Source organism: Chrysemys picta, chromosome 16 (genome assembly GCF_011386835.1).
Source record: "Chrysemys picta bellii isolate R12L10 chromosome 16, ASM1138683v2, whole genome shotgun sequence".
Taxonomy (NCBI): domain Eukaryota; kingdom Metazoa; phylum Chordata; order Testudines; family Emydidae; genus Chrysemys; species Chrysemys picta.
Window position 1 is genome coordinate 19912453 of NC_088806.1, and position 23779 is coordinate 19936231.

General features: G+C 47.9%; 1 protein-coding gene across 2 annotated transcripts in view; it reads left to right on the forward strand.

Moving 5' to 3' along the window:
* Positions 1–764: 764 nt before the first annotated feature.
* ST14 (ST14 transmembrane serine protease matriptase) overlaps positions 765–23779 on the forward strand; it is a 49753-nt gene continuing 26738 nt past the window's right edge. Inside the window, exon 1 of one of the 2 annotated variants that reach the window (XM_008164132.4) lies at positions 765–1232. In XM_008164132.4, coding sequence (XP_008162354.3) covers positions 1122–1232 — 111 coding nt within the window. In that variant the 5' untranslated portion in view covers positions 765–1121. Of the gene's footprint in view, positions 1233–2359; positions 2380–23779 lie in introns of those variants that run through there. The other variant, XM_065569238.1, reaches the window with a different exon arrangement.

Below are 23779 nucleotides of genomic sequence, written 5' to 3' on the forward strand. Positions count from 1 at the left end.
CACAGCAATGAGAAGGTGGGACCTGGTGTTTGCTGGCATAGACTCCCTGCTGGGCAGTCCTTTATTCACTCCCTTTGCTTCCCAGCTCTATTTTAGTGGCTCACATCGTCAATTTCACCTTAGCAGCCTATTCAGAAAGGTTTGATTGCTCTGTGCCTGCATGAAATTAGCACACTTCCCCCAGCACAACCTCTCCCCTGAGAACTAGAGCTCCATTTTGTTTGTGTATGTGTGTGTGTGTGTGGAATCCACTGTAACTCTAATTGCTGTGTATCCCCCCAAATGCCCACTCCCAGCTAGTGCCTGGGGGTATCACCCCACATGCCCACTCCCAGCCAGTGTCTGGAGGTATCCCCCAAATTTGATAGGGTTTTGGGGAAGGTTATTGTGGTGGGAATAAAGGGGGCTTTTCTGCTGCTTTGATTTACCAGCTGGCTGGTTCCTTTATGTATATATGTTTATTTCTATCATGCTGGGGGGAGGGCGGGGCTCATCACCAGTGTGTGTGGGCACCCCACAAGATGCCACCATCCACCTGTATCAGGGTGCCTCAGGGACAGAGGATTAGAACCACCATGTTTGTTTGTTTTTTGTGTGTGTGTGTGTGTGCAAGTGAATGGAGCTGCTGAATGAGCCTTTTGCAGGAGGCAGAGCCTTTCACCTGCAGGAGGAAGAAGAGAGAGAGGAGGGGCCCAGGCGAGGTAATCTCGTGTGATCACACACCGAGAGAGACCCAGCCACACCTTGAAACTACCTGAGCCCAAGGAGAAGGGGAGGAAAACTCCAGATAAACACAGGGAGGAGAAAAGGGGAAGGGAAGCGAACTAAAGTGCAGGACCCAAGTGAGAGGGTAACCTAGGGGGCTAGGAAGTACTGTACTCCGAGACCTTGTGGTTCCCACAACTGGCTTCACCCGGTCTGTGAGTTTCAGCTGAAACTGATCAGCTGTGGACTCCGGTTCCTGAGCTACTCAGCCACCAGGAAGGACTTTGTACACCGCAGCAGGAACAACAGCTCTGTGCGCTGGGATTGAAAACGTTGAATTGTTTTGGGGGCAAACTCCACCCCCACCCCCCCGATTTCCCAAACCTCCCCCCAAAAAAGGGTGGGGGGAGGAAACCATGAAGAACTATCGGCTTTCCGAAGAAAGAAAAATGAATGATTATCAGCTTTCCCCAGGAAGCAAACTGAAAACCTCGGATTCAGGGCTGAAGTACAACAATAGAAAAGAGGTGAGCTGCATTTAGGGGGCTGTTTTTTAACCATTCCCCTCTCCTACTTGAGAGTGAGTGGAGGGGAAGGCCAGGTCTAAAGGCCCCTGCTCGCAAGATGCAGATTTCTGGGCGTTTTCTAAAATAAAACGAGTTAAAAGTATTCCCTAGTGCTGGGACGAAGGCTTGTGGAGTGACTTGGAGCAGTCGGCTTTCCTGGCTTGTGAGATAGATAAGCAGCCACTCCTGTTCAGCGAATAACACATAGGGAGGAGGAAGGCTGGAACTGGTTGTTGCTCTAGCTCAAGGGGTCTTTGATGGCAGGGTTTGGGCTGGTCTGATTAGTCCTTGCAGGGCTTTTCATATGAGAAATGCTGTCTGTCAGTTTTCGCAGCACCAGGACTGTTGGATAGGCCTATCATCCCGTCTCACCTTAGCTGGAGGTAACTTACTTGTTCAGACCCTTTCTGCAAACTGGAACCCGTCTAACTTCAATCTGTTTTGAACCTGCTTTGGTTAAACCAGGGTACAGCCTTGTATGGACTATCTTAAATAGACTTAACCCCGGGTCATTTTGATTTTTAGCTTAATGCAGGCCTTGTCTGTGTGACAAGCTGTACTGCGCCAACTCTGAATCCGTTTGACTGCAAGTAATTGAGTTCAATACAGGGGTAACTGGGTGAAATGCCATGGTCTGTGTTATACAGGCCAGACTAGATGACCTAATAATAGTTCACTCTCACCTTAAAAGCCATTACTCTAAAAACCAATTTAGTGAAATGGGTGCAAAACATAATTTCAGTACTCCTAACACAATTTTGAACCAGGCTTATACTGTTTCAGGTTAAAATGAGTACTGTACAGATGTTTTCAGTAGCTCTAAATGCAATTTAAGTGTATTAAAAGTCCACACTGTTTTGTACTGGATCTAACTCAAGTAGTTCCAAATCACCCCTGTATTTGATCCAGAGTAAACTACCTGTGTAGCCCAGGCCTTACGGTGATTAAGGGGGCTGTTTTATTGGTTGTGCGGAGTATTGTTCTTGCCTTGTGAAAGAGGGCCAGGCTAACCTGGCCTTGTCTCTTAACTCCAAGGCCTTGGCTATTATTCCAGTGGAATTTCCTGCTAAGGCTTTGAACATCCTGGTGAGGCCTTATCTCCTGAAGGGTAAGGTCATGTCAGACAGGTGATTTTTCTAAGGGTGGATTTGGGCCATTGGTGCTGACCCGGAAGTGTGTGCACCTCTTGCAGTCTCTGCTTATTTAAAACCTGGCATTTAGAAAATTGTATTTTTATATTAAAACAAAGTGCAAGTGCCTTCCCAGATTGCTAGTCTTAGTTGTTGATCTATGAACTGTGGGTTCCTAGGTGAGCTGTTGTTAGCTGGCCATGGTGAAGAATTGCTGAGTCACTTTCTTCTTGCCCTGAATGAGGAATTTAGTTATGTAAGGCAAATGGCCTCATCTGGTCTCAGGCTGTGAGAATGTCTTTGAAGCGGAGTTAACTCTGCATCAATCTACACTCAAGTTACTCCTCTCCAGTGAGCCTAGCTTGCAGCCATACTGCAAAACAACAAGTGCTGTGTCCACACAGGTCATGGTTGTGGTGTGAGGAGGAATTACAGGAAAGCATTGGAGGACTAGTGGTGCTACCTTGCATTCTGGTTGTGTTAGCAGCTGATTAATTGTGCTCCCAGTCTGTATGCCCTTCTAGGCCAGCCAACTCGAGTTAGCACCACTGCAACTAAGTGAAGGGGTTTTGCTGTGGATGGGATTTTAGGAGCAACACGTGAGTTAACTTTGCAGAGAAGTTGAGCCCTGTCTTTAAAGTTTCTACTTATCTTTCCCCTGCCCTCTCCTGCCTAACTTCTTGTTACAGATTTAAAGAATCAGTAACTGTATCTGCATCTATGCAGGCCGGAGCAGATCAGCTGCTCTGTAAAGACCTTTATTGTTTTATGGTCTATGCTGCTGAGAGCTTTCATTAAGCAGAAAACTGAGGGGTGCTCAGATTTGGAGTCAAATTCTGTTCTGTCACAGCCTCGGAACCCCATATGGGTCCCTGATATGAACGAGAGCAGAACATGAAGAATGGCAGGTCCCCTAGAAATACCATTGATGGAGAATCCATAACCCAGCCAAGCAGAGCAGAGAGGGCAAGGCCTGATTGCTTTAACCCTTCCAGGCTTCATGTGCAGCTTGTTAAGAGGTAATCAGTGTGGCAGCTGAGGAGTTGCTTCTGGCTAGCAACCTCAATTACAATTCCTCCTTGGCCTGACCAGGAAAGACTGTGTCTATTAGCAAAGCTTTGTGGCAGTGCCACTTGGGTGAGCTGTAGCTGTATAGTTTGTCCATCCCACAGCTGAGTGAACTCTTCATAGGAATAATTTTACCTGATTAATTCAGCCTTTATTTTCTCTTCATGGGTTAGCAGCAAGCAGGTGGTCTGGTCGGTAGAACAATTCCAACTACTTCATTCAAATGAATTTTAGCCTTTGGGCTGTTTGGTGACCTATTGACAGCTGCAATCAGCCACCACTGAGCTGCAGTTTCCACTCCTTCAGTGTGTGATTTCCACACAGGGCTTGTTAAGGCTACTGTTGCTGACACCAGCAGAACTGGTGCTAATAAGCACTATTTTGTTGCAGTTGTAGCCAAGGAGGACAAACTATATCCAGGACTAGTTCAGTAACCATGGTTGAATCTGCTCTGAGCAGGAGGATAGAGCCAAGATGGCCACTCAAATGCACAGACTCATAGACTTTAAGGCAAGACAGGACCATCATGAACATCTAGTCTGACCTGCTGCTCATTGCAGGCCACAGAACCTCCCCCACCCACTCCTGCAATAGACCCCTAGCCTCTGGCTGAGTCACTGAAGTCCTCAAATCATGGTTTCAATAATTCAATTTACAGAGAATCCACCATTTACACTAGTTTAAACCTGCAAGTGACCCATGCCCCACGCCGCAGAGGAAGGCGAAACCCCCCAGGGTCTCTGCCAATGTGACCCGGGGGAAAATTCCTTCCTGACCCCAAACATGGTGATCAGAACTCATGAGCCAAACTATTTGGGACCTTTGCTCTGCAAACGAAATTTGCTCTGTGGTAGGAAATGACTGGGCAGTCTTGTTAAAGTGAGTACCTGGATTGTATTGGACCACATTTTCACAAATACTACTTGTGCTTCCCAGATCTGGGTGAATATATTATTTCCATCCATTGGCGGGTTATAGAGACATACATTCACTGGCCTTTTCATTGAAGTCTTGTCCCATAATCTCAGACCAAAAAAATCAAGCGGAGACAAGTAGCTAGTATGAAGACAACAGTATGGTTCAACCTACACACACACTTCCTTCTCTACCAGGCCTAGGTGCTGGCATGTAGGTGGGGAAAAGTTTGTGACCAAAAGGAGGTGTGTGGTGTTGACTGGTAGCATTTTATGCTGCATTTCCAAAGTGAAGAGTGGTTGGATCTGTTCAGAGCAGGGATTCGGGGATAACGAAGGAACAAACTGTAGATCTTGTAGGGGTAGAACTAGTTTTAGTTAACAAAACTCCCTGCTGTTTAACTCCTGCCTTAGATTGCAAGGCTCAAATTTGTCAAAGATGACTGTGAAAAAGCACATGGGAGCGATACAGGAAGGACGCTTAAAATGCAAAGAGACAAAAGGGGCCTTTTTCATCCAGGAAACTCCAAACCATGTGTCCTTTCAGTGCTAGCCCGGCAAAAATTGTGTCCCTGCCAGCCTTTGGCAACAGGAAAAAAAATGTTTTTCCAACAGGAGCAGTTGGTTTCCATGTTGCCAATCCTAACTAGTCATGAATCATGACCCCTGATCCCTATCATATCACTGGCATAAAAATCATGAAATGGCAAATAAACTTTTTTTAGCGGGGAGGATATTTGCCTTCTGGGTTTTTTTAAACCTTTAGGGTGCACTTTCAAGCTTCTCTCCACAACCAGCAGGTCTTGAAAGTTTGATTGTTTTTACTAAGTTGTTTGAATCACAGACTGATAGAAATGCTGGACTGGCAGGGACCTGGAGAGGTGGGACCAAGTAAACCTAGACCAGCCCTGACAGGTGTTTGTCCAACCTGTTCTTAGAAACCTCCAGTGATGGGGATTCCACAACCGCCTTTGGAAGCTTGTTCCAGAGCTTAACTACCCTTATAGATAAAGTTTTTCCTAATATCTAATTTAAATCTCCATGGTTGCAGATTAAGTCCATTACTGTGTGTCCTACTTTCATTAGACATGTAGAGAATTTGGTCACAGTACTCTTTATAACTGCCCTTAACATATTTGAAGACTGTCAGGTGTCCCCTCAATCTTCTGTTCTCAAGACTAAACATATCCAATTGTTTAACCTTTCCTCAGAGGTCAGGTTTTCTAAATCTTTTATCATTTTTGTTGCTGTTTTCTGGACTCTCCAATTTGTCCACATCTTTCCTAGTGTGGTGCCCAGAGCTGGACACCGTACTCCAGCTGAGGTCTCACCAGCACTGAGTAAAGTGAGCAGTTACCTCCTGTGTCCTACATACAGTGCTCCTATGAATACACCCAAGAATATTAGCTTTTTTTGCCACTGCATTACATTCTTGGCTCATACTCAGTTTGTGACCCACTATAAACCTTTTCAGCAGTATGACCATCTAGCCAGTTATTCCCCACTTTGTAGCTGGGCATTCAATTTTTTTTTCTTCCTAAATGTAGTACTTATCACTTATCTTTATTGAATTTCATCGTGTTGATTTCAGACCAGTTCTCCAATTTGCCATGGTTATTTTGAATTCTAATCCAGTCCTCCAAAGTGCTTGCAACTGGGCCTTTGGTGCCATCTGCAGATTTTCTATAGCCTACCTTGCACTCCATTATGCAAGCCACTAATAAAAATGTTGAATACTACCAGACCCAGGGAAGACCTCTGCGGGACCCCAGGAGATACACCCTCACAGTTTGACAGCAAACCATTGGTAACAACTCTGGTTGTGCACCCATCTGATTTCATCTAGACCACATTTCCCTAGTTTGCTTAGGAGAAGAATGTTATGTGGGACTGTGTCAAAAATCTTGCTAAAATCAAGTTATATCTACCCCTGGGGGTAGGGGGTGCAGAATTCATACCTTCCGCAGATTTCTTGGCTCCCCTGCAGAAAAATGGGGAGCCAAGAAATCTGTGGGAAACACACACCCCTTCCCCAGCAGCCGGGCGCAGCAGATCACTGCAGAGGGGAGGAGGGAGACTGGGCGTGTGTATGTGCCTCCTTGGAGAGATGGTAAGAGAGTAGGGCTGGGTGCCTGCCTGCCTTGCGAAAGAGTGAGACAGAAAACTGTCGCTCACATCGCTGTTGCTGCATCCCGGACTTGGAGGCGTAGGGCTGTGTGAAGCAGGCTCTGTCCCTGAGGCCGAGCAGAAATGTAACAACTAAGCAGGCAGGCTGCTAATGTTCCCATTGTCAGTTAATTGTTCCCATTCTTAGTCAATTAAGGCTCCTTTACCTTGGCAGAACCTTATTGTAAATGACAGTAACAATCCTCAGCTAGGAAGGTCTATGTGCTTTCTTCCTTTTTTTTCCTGTGCCAGAGAAGCACAGTGGGGTTAGATCTATTTTACTTGCCCATTTAAAAAAATGAAGGGCAATGATTAGCAAAACTGTACGACTTTCATGTGTGAAAGTCGGAGCAATTTAAACGACGGTCTACTTTACAGCTCACCAACCACCAAAATAAGTCAAGTAATTTAAATTAAAATCCAGGATTATTGCTGGAATGCAGGGTATTATAATTTAACTTTCATGTCTTTAGGAAATGCTGAACAATTATTGTGATTTTTTTTTTCTCTGTATGGTAGTTTAAACAAATTAGCAAAATAAGTGAAACTAGTGTGATTATATTGCACTATTTTGACAAACAAAATATGCAGAATTTTGGGTTTTTTTGGTGCAGAATTTTCGGCCCAGAATTCCCTCAGGAGTATATATCACAACTAGTGCTTCCCCCTATTCACTTGGCCAGTAACCCTGGCAAAGAAGGAAACCGGGTTAGTTTGGTGTGATTTGTTCTTAACAAATCTGTACCGGTTATTAATTATAACCCTATTATCCTCTAGGTCAGTGGTCCCCAAACTTTTTTTGTCTGTGCTTCCCCTTACCTGGTCTGTGTTCCCCCAGGACCAGGAGACAGTGGCAGAGGCCAGGGTTGGACCTGCGGCTGCGGGCGGGGGCAGAGCAGGGCAGGGTGATGCTCCCTGCCCGCCCCTGTGCCCCCCCCGAACATTCCTATGTGCACCCTGCTAGAGGCAGGGGTGAAAGTAAAATTGAGTTCTTACTGGTATGGGGTTAGCTCTGGCACCCCCCAAAAGGGGTGGGGCCTCTGGCAGAAGGGGTGGGGCTGGGGGGGGTCAGCCCATCTGTGCTGTCTGGCCTGTGCTGCCCGAGGCTCCAGCAGCGACTTAAAGGGCCCGGGGCTCCAGCCGCTGCTGCAGCTGGAGCTCTGGGCCCTTTTAAATCATGGCCCCGGGGTAGCTGCTACTTTTGCTCCCCCCCCCCCACCCCCAGCGGCCGGGGGGACAAAAGGGGCAACGACATTAAAGTGGTGCCACGGCAGCTCTTTAAGCAGGGTCCTTAGTCAGCGGTACGGGCCGGTACCGGCGGCTACTTTTTACCAGTACACCATACCGTACCGCCTTACTTTCACCCCTGCCTATAGGTCTGCTGCACAGTTCGGGGACCACTGCTCTAGGTGCTTACAAATTGATGAATAGCTTCTTCCAGTATCTTTCTAGGTTCCAGGAGTTAGGCTGGCTGGTTTATAGTTCTCTCTTCCCCCATTTAAGGATAGAGCTGAGAGTATCAACTAATGATTAGCCTCCAGGGGCTTGTGTGTGTGTTAAATGCCAAATATCTCAGGAGTTGGCAACAAATCTATTCCACTGTGTCATAGGCCTTAGCCTGCTACAAATAATGATGGAGATTCTTCTTTAGCTCAAATGTAGGTTTCAGAGCAGCAGCAGAGTTCTAGGTGGGACCAGATTTCTTGCCCTAGTTAAGTGTAAATCCCTGCCAGCTGGTATGGATGGTAAAATGGTAGAATTTCCATCTACTCTCTCTGGGTTAGTGTCTGATGCAAAGTGCTTGTATCTGTCTTCTGCTGTTTGTATTAATGGGCCTGAATTGGAACCTGGATTCCCCACCCCTTAAAAATAAAACCAAAACCCCTCTGGCGAAGTCTGGCTCTGGCCTTCATTACTCAGGGAGACCATTGCTAGGTATTGAATTCCTGACTGTTTTCTATTTGCTGTACGGTGATCTGAACACCTAGGCAGGAGAGGGCTGCCATACATCGATTGTCATTTATTGCTAGTTAAATAGCATCAGGTGACTAATGGAGGAATATCATGAACATATTCTATCTTGGGGGGCGGGAGGGGACCCAAGATTTGTATTTAGGCTTAATTAAGAACCCAGAGAGGATGCTCGGTGCATTCTGAATCGTGATGCTGCCTGTGGTCTGTCTACTGTAAGCTCCCTGGGGCAATCAGCCACGTGGCGTGCTGGGTGCCTTTGAGGAATGGCGACAATATCAAAGCAGGTGCATCAGACTTGATCCTGCCTGCACACCCCAAACTCTCACTGAAGTCAATGGGAGCTTGGCATGCAAGATCAAGTCATAAGTATTGGGTTTTAAGTAAAACTCCCTATTGATTTCCATGTGGGATTCTGCTTGAAACTCATTGAGGGAGACAGTTCCTTGTGTGTGTGTGTGTGGGGGGGGCTTTTTTTAAACGTCTTTACCTCTCTACAGCTGTACTGGAGAACAGCTTTTTTTTTTTTTTTTTTTAAAGGGTGCACACAAGTGTCAAGGCCTGCTTCCTTGCTCACAAATAGAGGTGTAAATTGGGGTTTAAAATCCATTGACATGATGAATAGCGTTTCACTGGTCTGAGATAGATCAAAATCAAGACCATAAAGTAACTTTTTAGTCCAAAGAATTCTGAAGTCTTATTTAAAGTTCTATCCACGTGTCTGATGCAGCCTCTTCTGGGGTGCAGGGCACCAGCCAGCTGGCATGCAGCACACTGCCCAAAGGCAGCTGGGTGGGTAACCCTTGCCTGGGGCACTGGACCAAATCTTTAATGTTTATGCATAGCATAATGGGCCTTGGCTTTCAAGTCTCCTCCATGAGAATCCTCCACAGTAAACATAACGGGATTCAGTTTCTCATCTAACTCGGGAAGGCAACAAGATGAGTTGGCTTAGTGGGGAGTTGAACTTGTGGCTCTAAAGAGTCAAGGTAGCTTCTAACCAGAGGCGTTGCACACTCAGCCCCCCTTACCCAGCTTTATACTGAACTGATTCCCACTGGTCTTTCCCCCTTTGTCAGGAAGGACCCTTGTGTTGGCAGGATGCTCTGTCTCATTTCCTGCAATTGATTCCTTCCTTAGGTTAATCTCCATTTTATAATCTAATTGTCCTTAACAAGGAACTGGGGAGGAAGAGAAATGCGAAGACTGACAGGATTTCTCTGCTATCCTAAGGCTGTTTAGTTTCAGGCTTCTTATCTTCAATTGTGTTTGTTCTTATCAAAAGCCTATTCCAGCCCTGCATGAAAAGGACCAGTGATGACCTTTTGTTCTATACTTCCATAATGGTGCAAGCAGAGTTTACAAAGGATCCGGGTGCAACACTGTTATCAAACTGAATTGGTTGAACAATTCTGACCTTGTGCTGGTTCCTCATGCTTAGCCTCGTGCTGCCCAACTAACAGCTGTTAGGTTTGTTCTCTGTAAAAGGAAGGTGACCCCATTTCACTCCCATACCTGTACATTACAGCTAATATGTGAACACTCGCTCTCATTTGAAATGTAGTGTGAAATCTCGTGTGAAATGTAGACCATTTTAAATTACGTGCCCACTTTGAACATGTACATTTTGTTGGCTTTTGGATTGTTTAGGTTACTTTGTCATATGCACCATGTGCCGGCTCTCGTGATTTTTATCATAAGTCTCGCGATATGTAGTGCATTTCTTAAAGCACCAGGTCCTGGAGCCATGTGGTTGCTGAGAATCTTAGTTCGTAAAATAATCATCAGAATTAATAAAGCTAAGTGGCTAGCCTACATAGTTCCAGATAAAAGCTTGAAAATGTGTCCTCAGGGGCTCAAAACCCAGCAGGCCAATAACCCCCCCTAACAAGTATTGTTGTGTGTTTTTAAATGTCATGATTTTGTGGAATGCAACTCATGTCTTTGTTTTCTTTGGGCTTGGCTATTGGTTTTTAAGCAGAACTTCTTGTTGATTTCAATAGGGAATTCTGAAAACCCGCTGTGGGATGCAGTTCCATGTGGTTTTTAATCATTATTGCTGTTACATCATGCAGCATGAAAACAAATAATATTTTCATGTTTTTCTGGTTTCAACTGTAATGCTGCATGATTAGGTTCTTGTGTTGGGACAAGGGAAATAGATATGTCAATTTCACTTTAACAGTTAGTTACTGACTAGTCAGTTTGCTTCCAGGCTCTGGGATGTGGCACCATGGTGGACCTGTATGGAGTTCAGGGGAATATTTAGGATGAGATATTTCAAAGTAATCAAAGAGATTGGGCTGCCCAATTCCCATTCAAATTAATATGAATAGTTTAAAGTGAATATCATGCCCTTACTGGACAGAAATATCCTGTTTCCATTAGAATCACTGAATAGGTGTGTGGGAAGACTTAGAGATAAAAAGGCATCTACTACTCTAAAGGTTTTTATGGGAAGCTTGTTTCTGCAAATTTTGACCTGACTGTCTAAAGTCCAGGAGAGTTTTGCCATTGACTTCACTGGGAGCAGCATCAGCTCAAGCACTTGTGTCTCAAGCACAGAGTTGGACGTAATTTGTCTGGATGCAAGTCTGTCTTGAAATAGTCTCTCCTGAGCATGTGTGTGAGAATGGGGAATTAAAGTGTGATCCATTTCTTTAGCAGCGTGGAGCATCCCAAGCCTGTCTGGTTTGGAAGGCTGAGTTGAATGATGTGATGCTGTTTTTGCCCCTTCTGGCACTTGCCGCCGGTCAGTTCTGTATTACAGACTTCTGTCAGACATAGCTGTACCAGCAAAAGCCCTCAGTGTAGACACAATTGTAGTGGCAAAGCTGTGCGGTTTTGCTGTTATAAGCTGCATCCCCACTAGGAATGCTTTGCCATGTAGTATACCGGGATAGCTGTGCTGACAAGACCTTCCAAGGGTAGACCTGGCCCCAGGCTGCATATTTGGTGTTGATTTGACTAATCCTTATTAAACATCAGCCTGGGCAGATGAGACCTGGGGTGTGCAGGTCTTTGGATTCACAGGCTGGGGACTGGAGTCTTGAATGGAAAGATTTATTTACAGATGACGACAAAAAACTGTGCTGAACGGCCCTGAATCAGATGCCCGCTCCAGTCCAGCAGCCCTGCTTGGTTAGATGACATGACTTTTCTTAGAGCTCTCAGCCAGTCCTCTGACTTTCGACTTCTGGACATGTGTGGAGCCCTCTTCTTGTCCAGGCACTCTTGCTTTAGGGTTTCTCTCAATACGTGTGTCACTAGCACTTTGAGATGCTTGCAGGTCTGTACAGAGACGAGAAGAGCTGGTAGCTAGGCCTTGGAAAGGACAGACCCCTGTGCCGAAGTGATGGCTTGGCTGGGTCGTATCAGGTTGAGTCTCGTGTGCCTAGCGTTTCATGCCTCCAGTTTTTATTCTGCTTATCCCAGAACCCTGCGGTGATGGTGAAGAGATGGAACTCAAGTGTAGTACCCACAAAGCAGAAGATGTGCTGGATGCCACAGCTGACAACACTTAGCCCTTGCTGACCATGGGTGTGCGAGGCAAACCCGCAGCCCAATCAGGGCTGCTCCCTCCGCTGCCCCTCCAGCAGAGCTGCGGTGAGTCACCGTAACAACCCAATTGCACTCGCTCACCCTTCCCGCAGAGCCTGCAGTGACTCCGCCATTGGTCACACGGCAGCAGCCTGTCCCAGAGTAGAGCCTGGGTCAGATGATCTGCTCCCCTCCCATCCCCCCGGGTATTTCTCCAACCCCGCCAGAGCTGCAGATCACCACCCGACCAGGAACCCTCCTGCGGCCTCGGGGTGTGTCAGGCGTTCGAGCCCTACTCTGACCTTGCTCCAGCCTTGCCTCCACTTCCTGACCTTCCTGACTACTCGGCTTTGACCTTTGGCCTGGACCTGGATCCCAGCTACGGTACTGATTCTGGCTCGTCTGTGGACTCTGATCTCGGTTCTGACGCCTGGATCGCAATTGCAGCACCACCCTGGGCCCCGTCCCGTCCCTACGTCCGGCTTCGACCTCTTCTCCAACTAGTAGGGTGCAGCTGAACACTAACTGCAGGTAAAACCAAAGACTAAATTTCATTTAGCATTGGTTCGGAAACGGAGGTTAAAACAGGCTTTTGAAAAGCTCGTGTGGAACAGCCATGACGTGCTGTAGCGCCGTCCTTCCCCACCCCAGTGGTGCTGCCCGGTCACGTCCTGTCTTGGGCAGGCCGTGAGCTGGACTGCAAGCTCTTTGGGGTAGACTGTGTTGGAAAGGGTCCTGTTCATCTCTGGGCATTGCATTAATCGTGGACAAAGGCGATGCTGCGGTTCCTGACCTCTGGGCCATGCTGTCCTGCAGTTGAATGACTTTCCAGTATTACTTTCCTTTCACCTCTTTTTGCTCATTCTTCCTGATCTATTGCCCTGCAGCCTTCTCAGCTGGAGCTGCCGAGCAAGCCAAGGCCTGCAGCCTGAATCCGAGCCGCTGGCTCTAAACACACCAGGGTTTTGGAAAGGTCACAGGTAACCTTTCTCCTGGTAAATCCTGATCCTCATGAGGCGGTGAAATCCCTCCTGGAATTTGGGTATTGGCAGTGTGGGGAGAGCAGGTATTGGGTGACACTGCCGACTGATGCCAGCAGCACAGAGCCCCGAGATCGCTTGCTCCCTTTTGAGAGTGTTCATTGGTTTAGCTGGAGGATAGGTCTCCTGAGGTACAGTGGGGTGTGGGCTGATGGTGAAGGCGAAGTATCCAGCACCGGGTCTGTGCCTTCTGCTCTACCCAGTCCCTCACCGCAGACGTGTCTGTTGTCCTGCACACTCAGTCCCTGCCTTTTGCCAGCGTGGATCTCATGCCTGTGCCCGGAAACTATCCTCCGGCTGCTGTGCTTTTCCTGGGACCCCACCAGCCACAGAGCTGGAACTTGATCTCTGCCTCATGTCAGAGCTAGGATGGGAGGGTGCCATCAGCCCTGTGGTGCCGGGCACATGGCTTGAAAATTCCAGGTTCGGCTCCGGCTTGGGTGGGGTGGAGGGAACTTTTTTTGTTGTTAAACAAAAATCCTTCTTATGTTCATGTTGTGAGAAGAGCTGGGGGCGGTGTGGAGAACAAAGACGTGTCCTTCTCTCCCCCCCCCACCCCCCCAGTGCGGAGTGAGCGGGTGTCGGAAGCAGCCTGGGTGGAGCCCGGTATCCCACGTGCTGGATAGCTTATTGCAACTGTAGCGTTTGTTCTTGCTATCACTGTGTCGCATGGCCTGGCCGCTCAGAACTGTACGGTCACAGCAGGCTAGGACTCTCTGATCCTCCCTCTCCCCAAACAAAGTCCTCTACCTACCTCAGCGAAGGAGACTCACCATTTGCTGCTAGCAGTATAGGGCTAATGGCACACAGCTGAGCACTTTTAATCCCATCCAGTAGAGGGCAGTGGTGTGTACACACACAAACCTTTAGTGGGTGTGGTTGTGTTTAAATCCCGCGTGCTGTTAGGTCAGACATCTCTCAAATTGTAGTGGCTCGATCGTCTGAACAGCGCGGTGACGCTGAGCAGTGGCAGCTTGCTCCATGAGCAGGGTGCTGCACTGCACGCCCACCCATGAGCGGTCTGCCAGCTAGAGAAGCCGATGCCTCTGATCCTGAACGCCTCTGAGTCACCATGGCGATACAGCGTCACGCTCCAAACACAGCCTGGCTCTCTGAGCAGGGGATCCCATCAGCTCCTCTCTGCCGGCTGGGGTGTCTGCTCTTCAGTAAAACCTTCCTAGTTCAAAGACTTGCCCCCTCTCCCTGCTGCCCATGCATGCTCTGGGCGTGCTGCTGGCAGCGTGAGTCATTGCTTTCCCTGAAGTTCTGGTTTGTCTAGACAGACCACGATTCCTGTCTAAAAATACCTTGAACAGCCGGATCACAGAGGAGGGAGAGGTTCACTATTCAGGGAACCGCACTCTTCCTCCTCTGGGCCACATGTCGACACCAAGTGAACAGCTGCACCTGGAGGATGGGGAAAGCCACTGCCCTGCTGGCGTTTCAGACCAGAGCACTGCGGGGCGTGTGGCGCAGCGCCCGTCTTTACGGGGATGCATGAGGAATGGCGTTCCCCTGCTTTCAGGTGTCCTGAATATAACAGCAAAGCTGGACGGGCTCGCTGTTGGCCAGCATGCTGCCTGACTGAGAACAGAATTCAAACTGACTGGCCATGACAGCTGATGCAGTGGGTGGGTCCTTAGAGTTGGCCATGGGTTGGCTTTCAAGCCTCCCCAAGCTCTCCTTACTGGTAAGAGACACACAGAGGGTCTCCAATCACTATTAAAAACTAAGTTTACACCTCCCATCGTTTCCAAAGTGGGTGAGTCCCCTTATCCCCCACTTGCCCATGGGGAAACCTAGGCACAGAGGAAGTGCTTTGCTCAAAGCCACAGAGGAAGTCTGACAGGGTAGATAAAAATCAGTGATTTAAAAAAAAACCACATGATTTTTTTTATTTAAATCGGATTTTTTTTATAAAGTGCCTTTTGAGGGAAAAACCTATCTAAATATTGTTTTAATAAAGATACATTATAGCTCAAAGATATCTATCTCATCATGGAATAGGGATTATAAATTGTAATTCTGTAGTATGAGACAATATATTCATGTCATGTTTAAGAAAAGTTTTGTAAATGAGTTCCCAATAGTTCATGGATTAGGCACTCAATCTTATGGGGTTCCACAGGCTTCTGTATAGATTATTTAGGTTAATCTTTCTATCTACCCAATGGGACTCAGTGCTCAGTCTACATGATACCATCAGAGATGCTTAGTTTTGCAGTTCTCAAACTGTGGATATTTCTCTCTGGAGGTAACATGCTTGTTAACAGCAAAAATGTTTTTAAATAAATAAATTTAATAATATATAGAGGTGAGAAATAACAGACCTCAACCCTATTGTCCCTCTGCAAATTTGTGTACACAGTGTCAATCTCTTACCTCTCTCTAAAAATTTCAAAAAGTTTGAATGAATAGAAGATTGTTGGGGGTGGAATAGATCTGGACAAGGAGAAGAAGTCTGGAGATAAATGTGAGAAGGGAGGGACATATGCTTCTTTGTTAAAATATATGTTTGCTGTTGAAGAAAAAAATCCAGAGTACTTAACGTTGTTGTTTTTAGTTAAATAAAACAATTTAAATGTCTGGTGGGTGATGTTCTCCTCCTAATACAGCGTGGCAAGAAAATCCTCCAAATTTTAATGATAGTTCAGCTCCCAATGACTTCATAGATATCTGCTTCAATTACCTTTGGTAAATGAAATAACCAAACAATCATTCATTTTCTGATATAGCTGTAAAACTAATCTGAAAAGTTTTCAAAATAAGTCACTGTTTAAAAATGTATAGTGTGTACCTTCTAAAAATGAAACTTACATCTATCTCGGAGTTGTGAAGAATATGTATGAAGGTTATAACAACCAACAAGAATGCACTTTTATGTAGAAAACCATGATTAAATTGAGTCTTCCTGAATAGACACACTGCTGTACTAAGAGGGCAGAACTGTCTAGTTACAGTCGGGGAGGCACGGGGAGACTAAGTGACTTGCCCAAGGTGGCACAAGAAGTTTGTGGCAGAGCAGGGAATTGAATCTGGGTCTTCCGAGCCCCAGGCTAGTGCCCTGACCACTGGACTATCCATTCCAGACTCTGCTGCTCTCTCCTTCTGGCACTTTGGAAATCACTCACGCTCTTTGCCTCGGTTTCCCCAGTTGTAAAACAAGACTAATACCCATTTGTGTAAAGAGATGTGAGGCTGGGATTTTCAAAGCAGATTAAGGGAATTAGGCCCCAATTCCTAACCCCCTTAGGCTGCTTTGAAAGTGAAACATGCTTACTATTACTACCTGAAAGCCATTGCCCTGTGGTGGACAAAAGGGGGCTAGAAGGAGAATGGCAGGGAAGGTATATTTCCATTCTGTGCCCCCTGAGAATTAACGTCCATGAAAGGAAACACTTGTTGGCAGGTAGACGCTGAGCCTAAGTGAAGACACACTCTCAATTCACGACATGTCATGTCACCTTAACCCATGATCAATGGTTTGGTTTCTGTACCAAGTGACTGATGTCTCTCTAGTCCTCTTGCCTGATCGGTGTGTAATGTTTCCTCCTTGCAGGATGCTGCACTGTTACTGATTGCGTCCTCCCTGGCATGGATAACAGCTAATCCAAGCCTGGCAGACACAGCAGTGGAGTCCAGAGGAATTTGCTAGGGGGCTACAAGGGGTAGAACAGGAGGAAAAAGGGGAAAGAAATGAGCAAAATGAAAACTTGGTGGAGTAGTTCCCTAGAGATGGTGGGATGCTCTTTCAGTATAAGCTCTCTCTCTCTCTACTGGCAAAACTCAAGGACTCTCCTCCTTAGTCTACACTGGAAGACCTCTAGCGACCTTGCAATGCAAATATGATTTACCTGGGAAGCGTTACAGCTACTGCAGTGATGGGCCTTAGAAGAAAAAGGGAAAATGAAATATATGGTAGGAACAAAGTTTTAAGATTTTCAACCAAGGTGATGAGCCTCTTCTATCCTCATCCATCAGTTGTCTGCAGGTGTATCCTGTGTTTAGGAGATGCAGGGTTCTGACTAGTGGTTTTTCAGGGAAAGGGGATCAGCACTTTGAATGGGTTTGAATAGGGGGCTTGGAAATGGCAATACCAGCTGGGAAGAGCCAGGACCGGCTCCAGGGTTTTGCCACCCCAAGCGGTGGGGGTGGGCGGTGTGGGGGGGAAAGCCGCGATCACAATTGCGATCAGCAGCACTCCGGCAGCAGCTCCACCGCGCCGCTTCCTTCTTCGGGAATTCGGTGGCAGGTGCTTCCCTCCGAGAGGGGCCTGCTGCCGAACAGCCCGATGTGCCGCCCCTTCCCCTTGGCTGCCCCAAGCACCTGCTTGCTGGGCTGGTGCCTGGAGCCGGCCCTGGGAAGAGCTCATAATGCAAACTATGTAGTTTGGATCCCAACTTCTTCTGGGATGGGGGTGGTGTCTTGTGTCTTCAGAGCAAGGGGGTTGGCTTGAGTAGGCCTGCTGGGAGCTGGTGTGAATTAGCAAGCCTCGTCCCAAGATCCATGGGCACATAACCTCCTCTGAAATCTGGTTTTTAAATCCGCGTTAATTGGTTAACATTCCTACAGCACTTGGAAGATGTCAAGTGCTAACTAAGTATTCTATATATCGCATTGCCCAGCTGTTAGTCTGGGATCAGACCGAAATTAGGGCCACTGTGTTAGGAAGTGTGACCTAGAACTCAAAGAAGGAGATTGGAAGATGCGGTGAATGTGAGAATTTTGGAGGGACAGGGATCATTGATGTCCAAAGGCCCAGGTTTGCAGCTGTGGAGGCTGCATGCCCACTATTGTGGAACTGTGAGACTCTTCGGGGTCTGGCACACCGAGTTTTTTTTTTCTTTCAGATTTTTCAGTTTGAATAAAAAAATCAATGATTCTCTCAACTGTAATTGTGGGCACTCTAGGATCCTTTGGTATTATGGACATTACTCTTATATTGCAGAACAAGAACAAATCTAGCAGAATACCAGTGTGAATTCCTTCGTTACAAAATCTCTGCATTTTTCAGGGGAGGAAAAAAATGTGGGTGTAGATGGATTGGTTTGTGGGGGCTCTTTTTTGGACTAACTTGCTTTGGTCTTGTTGACATTAGTTGTGTGTGTGGCCTCTTTCTTCCCGTTGAGTCATCGGGGCTGCTAAGGAGGAGAAATTGTAGTTTTCTGCCTCTGCCTAAAGGGCTGAAGCGCTGTGTGTGGGTTAAAATGACAGATGGCCTCCTGTCTTGAGAGTGGTGTGAAGGGAGAATAGGGCTCCATGCCATTCCAAGCTACCCAATGATTGACATGACTCCCCACCAATGGCAGACAAATCCAGCTGTAGCGTATCTAGTAGAACTTTTTTATCCTGTAGTTAAAAGCTGAGTCGTGGGAGTAGAGTCAACGAATCAGGTCAAATGAAACCAGCCCACAGATTATGCAATAGATAGGGAGGACTTGTGGTCGGATGGGCAGAGAGCTATAAAGCAAAGACTGGAACAGGAGAATCTGCTTCCAGCGTCTGAGAACTGAATGTATTTGGTGAATGATTTTAGGCCCCCAGTTTTACTTTGTAAAGCTGAATCTTCGGGGTTTTTCGCTGATCGTTGCATGGGAACGTAGCAGCTGGTGGAAGGTGCCACATTAACAGCCCCAGAGACTGAAGGCTCCTCTTTAACCACAGAGCGCTTATGGCACAAGGCGCAGCAATGCAAACTGCTCCCTCACTGTTCTGTCCTCTCCCTGGGCGGAGAGGGTGACAGGCCAGGAATGCTGATGGAACCTGGTTCCCTGCATGCCATTAGAGAACATGTCACTGGGCCACCTGCAGTCGTGGTCCTTTAACCGCCTGCCCTGCGGGAAGGGAAGGTCTTTTTTACAGCAACTCAGGGCTGATCTACACTACACAGCTAGATCGACATAAGGCAGCTTGCGTTGACCTAATTATGTCAGTGTCCACCCTACAGCCTTCCTCCCGCTGATGCAAATGCCCTGATATACTGACATCATAACTCCACCTCCACGAGAAGCGTAGGGCTTATGTCGGTGTAGTTAGGGCAATGCAGTGTCTGTGTAGACACTGCTTCCCTTCCGTCGGCTGTCTTGTCAATTTCACAGCTCAGGCAGCTAGAGCCTACCTGCCCCCTGCTCCCCTGGAGAGTGAGCGGCTGGATCCCTTTCCTGCTGGGGTGAGATGCCTCGAGTGGCTTTCCCCACTCAGTGCAGGGGAGCCCATGAGGCAGCCAGGGAGTTGCCAGCGGAGCTGAGAGACAGGGCTCTCATCTCCCCACACTGCCCTTCTTCGGTTGGCGGAAGCGCTTTCTAGTGTAGACATACCCTCAGTGGTGTTCAATGGAATTCACCTTGCAGGACAGGTGGAATTTGAGAAGGCTCGGACTAGCAGCACCTTGTTCTTCTGAACAAAAACATGAGCGTTGCCTTTCCCTCTCTAGTAGCAGAGAGCGACCCGCTCTGTTTAATCAGGAGCAAAGCTTGTGAGAGGTGTGAAGGGAATAGAATTCAAACCTGCAAAGTTGTCCCCTGGTGACAGCTAGGGCTCTTGCAGCCATTGGAGATGCCAGGAGTGCTCTTCTCTCCCAAAGAGCGGTGATGTCGGGATGGTTAGCTTAAAATAAGATTCTTACGTGCAGTTTTCAGAGTAGCAGCCGTGTTATCTGTTATCTGTATCCACAAAAAGAACAGGAGGACTTGTGGCACCTTAGAGACTAACAAATTTATTGTAACATAAGCTTTCGTGGGCTACGGCATCCGATGAAGTGGGCAGTAGCCCATGAAAGCTTATGCTACAATAAATTTGTTAGTCTCTAAGGTGCCACAAGTACTCCGGTTCTTTTTACGTGCAGTTGTGGCTGTTGGGGTTATACTGTAGCTGGAGGGGAGGGGACCTCGTAAGGGTCATGGCTGGATTCGGAGAAGCATCTGGACAACCTCATTCTATTCTGAACCTCTTGGTCAGCACAACTGGGCTGGAAGCCTCCCAGGAAGGAGGTTTCCTAGGGGATTGCAAGCATATTTGGGAGTGCGGCGAGCACCGCATTGCCATCCCAAAGCAGTCAAAGCACATGAATCAAATTCCAAACACGCATGGGACTGGCTCAGAGATGATGAGATTTTTTTTTTTTTTTTTTGCTTTTAAATGCTACACTGGAGGCTTTTTATTTTCTTTCTGCTTCCGGAGTCTTCAGGGTTTGCATTTTCAAGCTTTTCTCAGTTACCATGAAGCTAGACCATTATTTAGTCCTTTATTTCAAAGGAAAGCTGAGATTCTGAGGGGATAACGTGACATCAGGAGCCGGGGTTTTAAGAAAAGCAACTGCTATAATGAATGATGATAAAATCAGGAGAGTTGGCAATTCTATGAAAATGACCTTGATGGAGGTATTTTATGGCCAGTTATTGATACTGAGGAGAAATTTGTCAGAACCTCCAAGAAGCTTTGGTTCCAATTGGTTTCTGTTTGTCCATCCTGATTAATGTGCACAGTAAATTGGTCCATTTATGCAATATTTCGGTTTCATGGCGATCAGTCTGTCCTTTCTTCTGTTGCACCCAGCCTCATGGGAATTGCATGCTGTCTAGGCAAAGCAGGTCTGTATGGTGTGGGTCATCGTGGACTTCATGGTGGCTCTGCACTTCTCCCTTTTTTGGTGGACAACCCATCTGATTATCAAGTCACAGCTGTACACGGTGGTATTACAAACGCTCCACAGAGTCAGCTGATGAAGAGACAACCAAGGGTGCTAGCAGCCATCTTAATAGATCCAGTTCTCTCAGGGCTTTATGGTAACGATGTGCATCTGAGTCTTGGACTAATTAATTCTGCCAATAACTTGAAAGAGCTGATGAGAACACTGTGTTCCTTTAGTATCCAAGGCCTTTCAATGACCATTTTAATAGTTACTTATAAAGGGTTACATTTACACAGGGCTTGGCAAATCATCAGGAGAATGTGTTCTGTCCTGGACAGCTTGGGATAAAAGGCCTGAGGCCATGGCTTGGGAAAGAGGGTTTGGAGAGGTTATTGGGGAAGAGGGCACGGTAGGAAGTATTTTGGGAATTATGGGAGCATTAGGGGAGAGGGCTGGGCTCAGCAGCAAACAGGAAGTCGGAGACCATTCTAAATTTGGGGGCTGGGGGGAAATAAGGGAAGGTGCAAAGATGAGAATAAGCGATGGAAGCAGTGCAGAGCTTTGCAAGCACTAGGGCAAATAGCCGGGGAGAGCAGATACATGGATCAGTAGGAGGCGGCTGAGCCGGGCCACGCCCTAAAGGGTCCTTGGATTTGTTGTGAGGAGCCTTGAGGAGAGGCGACATGGCCAAGATGAAGGGGATGGCAAGGTGAGCTGGGCAGCAGTTAGGGACAGGCTGGAGTAGGCTGCAGTGCTCGAGGGGAGAGGTGGCCCAGACTTGCTCGTTACTAGGCGCATTTCAAGCTGAAGGGTCTCGGAGCGCTTCACAAATTGCACCCCATCAGCACAGAAATGCAGCCACCTCGCGATGAGAAGGGGGGCAGCTAGCATGCTATAGGGGAGCAGAAACTTGGCCAGTGAACTGGGGCTCCGAACCCCTCTCTCATGAGGAGTCCCCTGGAATATCCCTTCCTAGCAGGTAGGCCTGGGTGGTGTCAGAGGCTCAGAAAGGCATGGTGAACTGTACGAAGCTCTGGATACGGGGCAGGAAGAAGGGCTGCGTTAGCCTAGGTGGGATTCGAGCCCCTTTTAGTGGGATGTGTCTAGACCGCAGGACTGATGCTAAGAACTCTGCCACGCCCTCTGGATGGTGCATAAAACAGGAAATACCGCAAGTGTAAAACGAGACACCCTCTTGCATCAATGTCTGAGTGTACAGAGTGTGTGCAAACACAGTTCATACCAAGGCTGGCGACAGGGCCGATGGAAAGAAGTTTTGCGCCCTAGGCGAAACTTCCACCTTGCATGCGCACCCCCCACCCAAGTCCTGTGGCAGCTCTCCGCCCTGAGGCGCCCCCACCGCAGCAGCTCCCCCTTACCTCCCCGGGGAGCCGTGCGGCAGCTCCCCACCCCAGCTCACCTCTGCTCCACCTCCTCCCCGAGCACGCCGCCCCTGTTCTAATTCTCCTCCCCTCCCAGGCTTGCGGCGCCAAACAGCTGATTGGTGCTGCAAGCCTGGGAGGTGGGAGAAATGGAGCGGCAACTGCGCGCTTGGGGAGGGGGCGTAGGAATGATGTAAAAAAAAATTGGGGGCACCGCTTTTTGGTGCCCCCAAATCTTGGCACCCTAGGCAACCGCCTAGTTTGTCTAAATGGTAGCACCAGCCCTGGCTGGCGAGAAACAGAAGCGAATGCAGACTATATCACACGCTTGCTCCTTCCTCTTTGCCCCTCTTTCTGTGACCTGGAAGGAAATGCACAGGCTGTTTCTGGGTCCCTCCCTGGCCTGGCTGAGTTTTCTCTTTGCAGGTACGTGGGAGGGGTGAGGCGAGCTGGAGGCGGGGCAAGGGTTGTGAGAAAGTGAAACTCCCGTGTGTGTTCCTGAAACCCTTCCAGTATGTGGCAGGGAGTTCCTCAGCCTCTGGGTTTCTGTCTATTCATGCTGCAGCTGAGTCAGGCCCCTGAGCTCTCCTTTCTACTCCTTGACCCTGCTCTGGCGTGCGTTTGTGTGGTGTTCCCTTGGTAAGTGTGAAAACCACAGGTGCTCTTAGCCATGAGGGGAGGGGTGCTGCCCATAGATCTGACTCTATTAAAGCTAGCACTCAAACGCTCTGCTTAGACGTAGACTGGCAAACTTCACAGCTTGACTCTTGGTGACCTGTTCTTGGGCAGGATATCCCTGTATGAACATCCGACAGTCAAGTGTCAGAAACAGTGATATCTAATGGTTAGAGTGAGGAGACCCTTGGCTCAACTCCCAGCCTTGCCACTGCCCGACAAATCACTTTGCCCCTCGGTGCCTCTGTTTCCCCAGCTATGAGAGGTTAATACTTGCTTACCCTTGTACTTAAGGGCACATCTATACTAGCACATTTTGCTACTAGTAGTGCTCCTCTACTATTCTATATCTGCTGTTATACTGCCCTCATCACCCTGATATCCTAGCACCTTTCAGCTGTGAGTAACTAAACTCTATTGTGTGCTCTGTTGCGCCTCTGTTCCTCTCCCCCGGGGGAGAACTGTACGTGCTGTGGAGTGTTTTGTTTGGGGTTTGTTTATGTCCATGCTGCTCTGCGTTTGTTAGAGGCGGCAGGTCAAAGTCATGTGCTTGGAACTGGAAGCAGGAGGCGGGGAGGTTTGGGATGGGTCTTAGTGCCCGTGGGAGTTTGTTCTGCAGTCTCAGCCAGGCCCCCGAGAAAACTCGGTCTGCTGCACGGGCTGGTGGTGATTTATGGCAAGGCTGGAAGTTGGAGTGGAGACAGGACCAGGGAGCTCTGACCTCCTGCTACCCTGCGAATTATGGTGCAGCCTGCTGGTGTGGACAGAGCCCAAGCTCCATGTGGTGCCCGCATCCTGATGGAGTATCTTTGTCCACTGTCTTTCTGTGCTCTCTAGAGCCGTGTGCTCCTTCATGCTCTCCCAGTGTCCCCCATGAGAGTTCTTGGTTTTATGCTACTGAAACTAATGGCATGAGCTTCTCTCTGAACCTAGTACATTTTGCATGTCAGTAGCCTCTTTCAACCAAGAATTTCAAAGCATTTTACAAACCT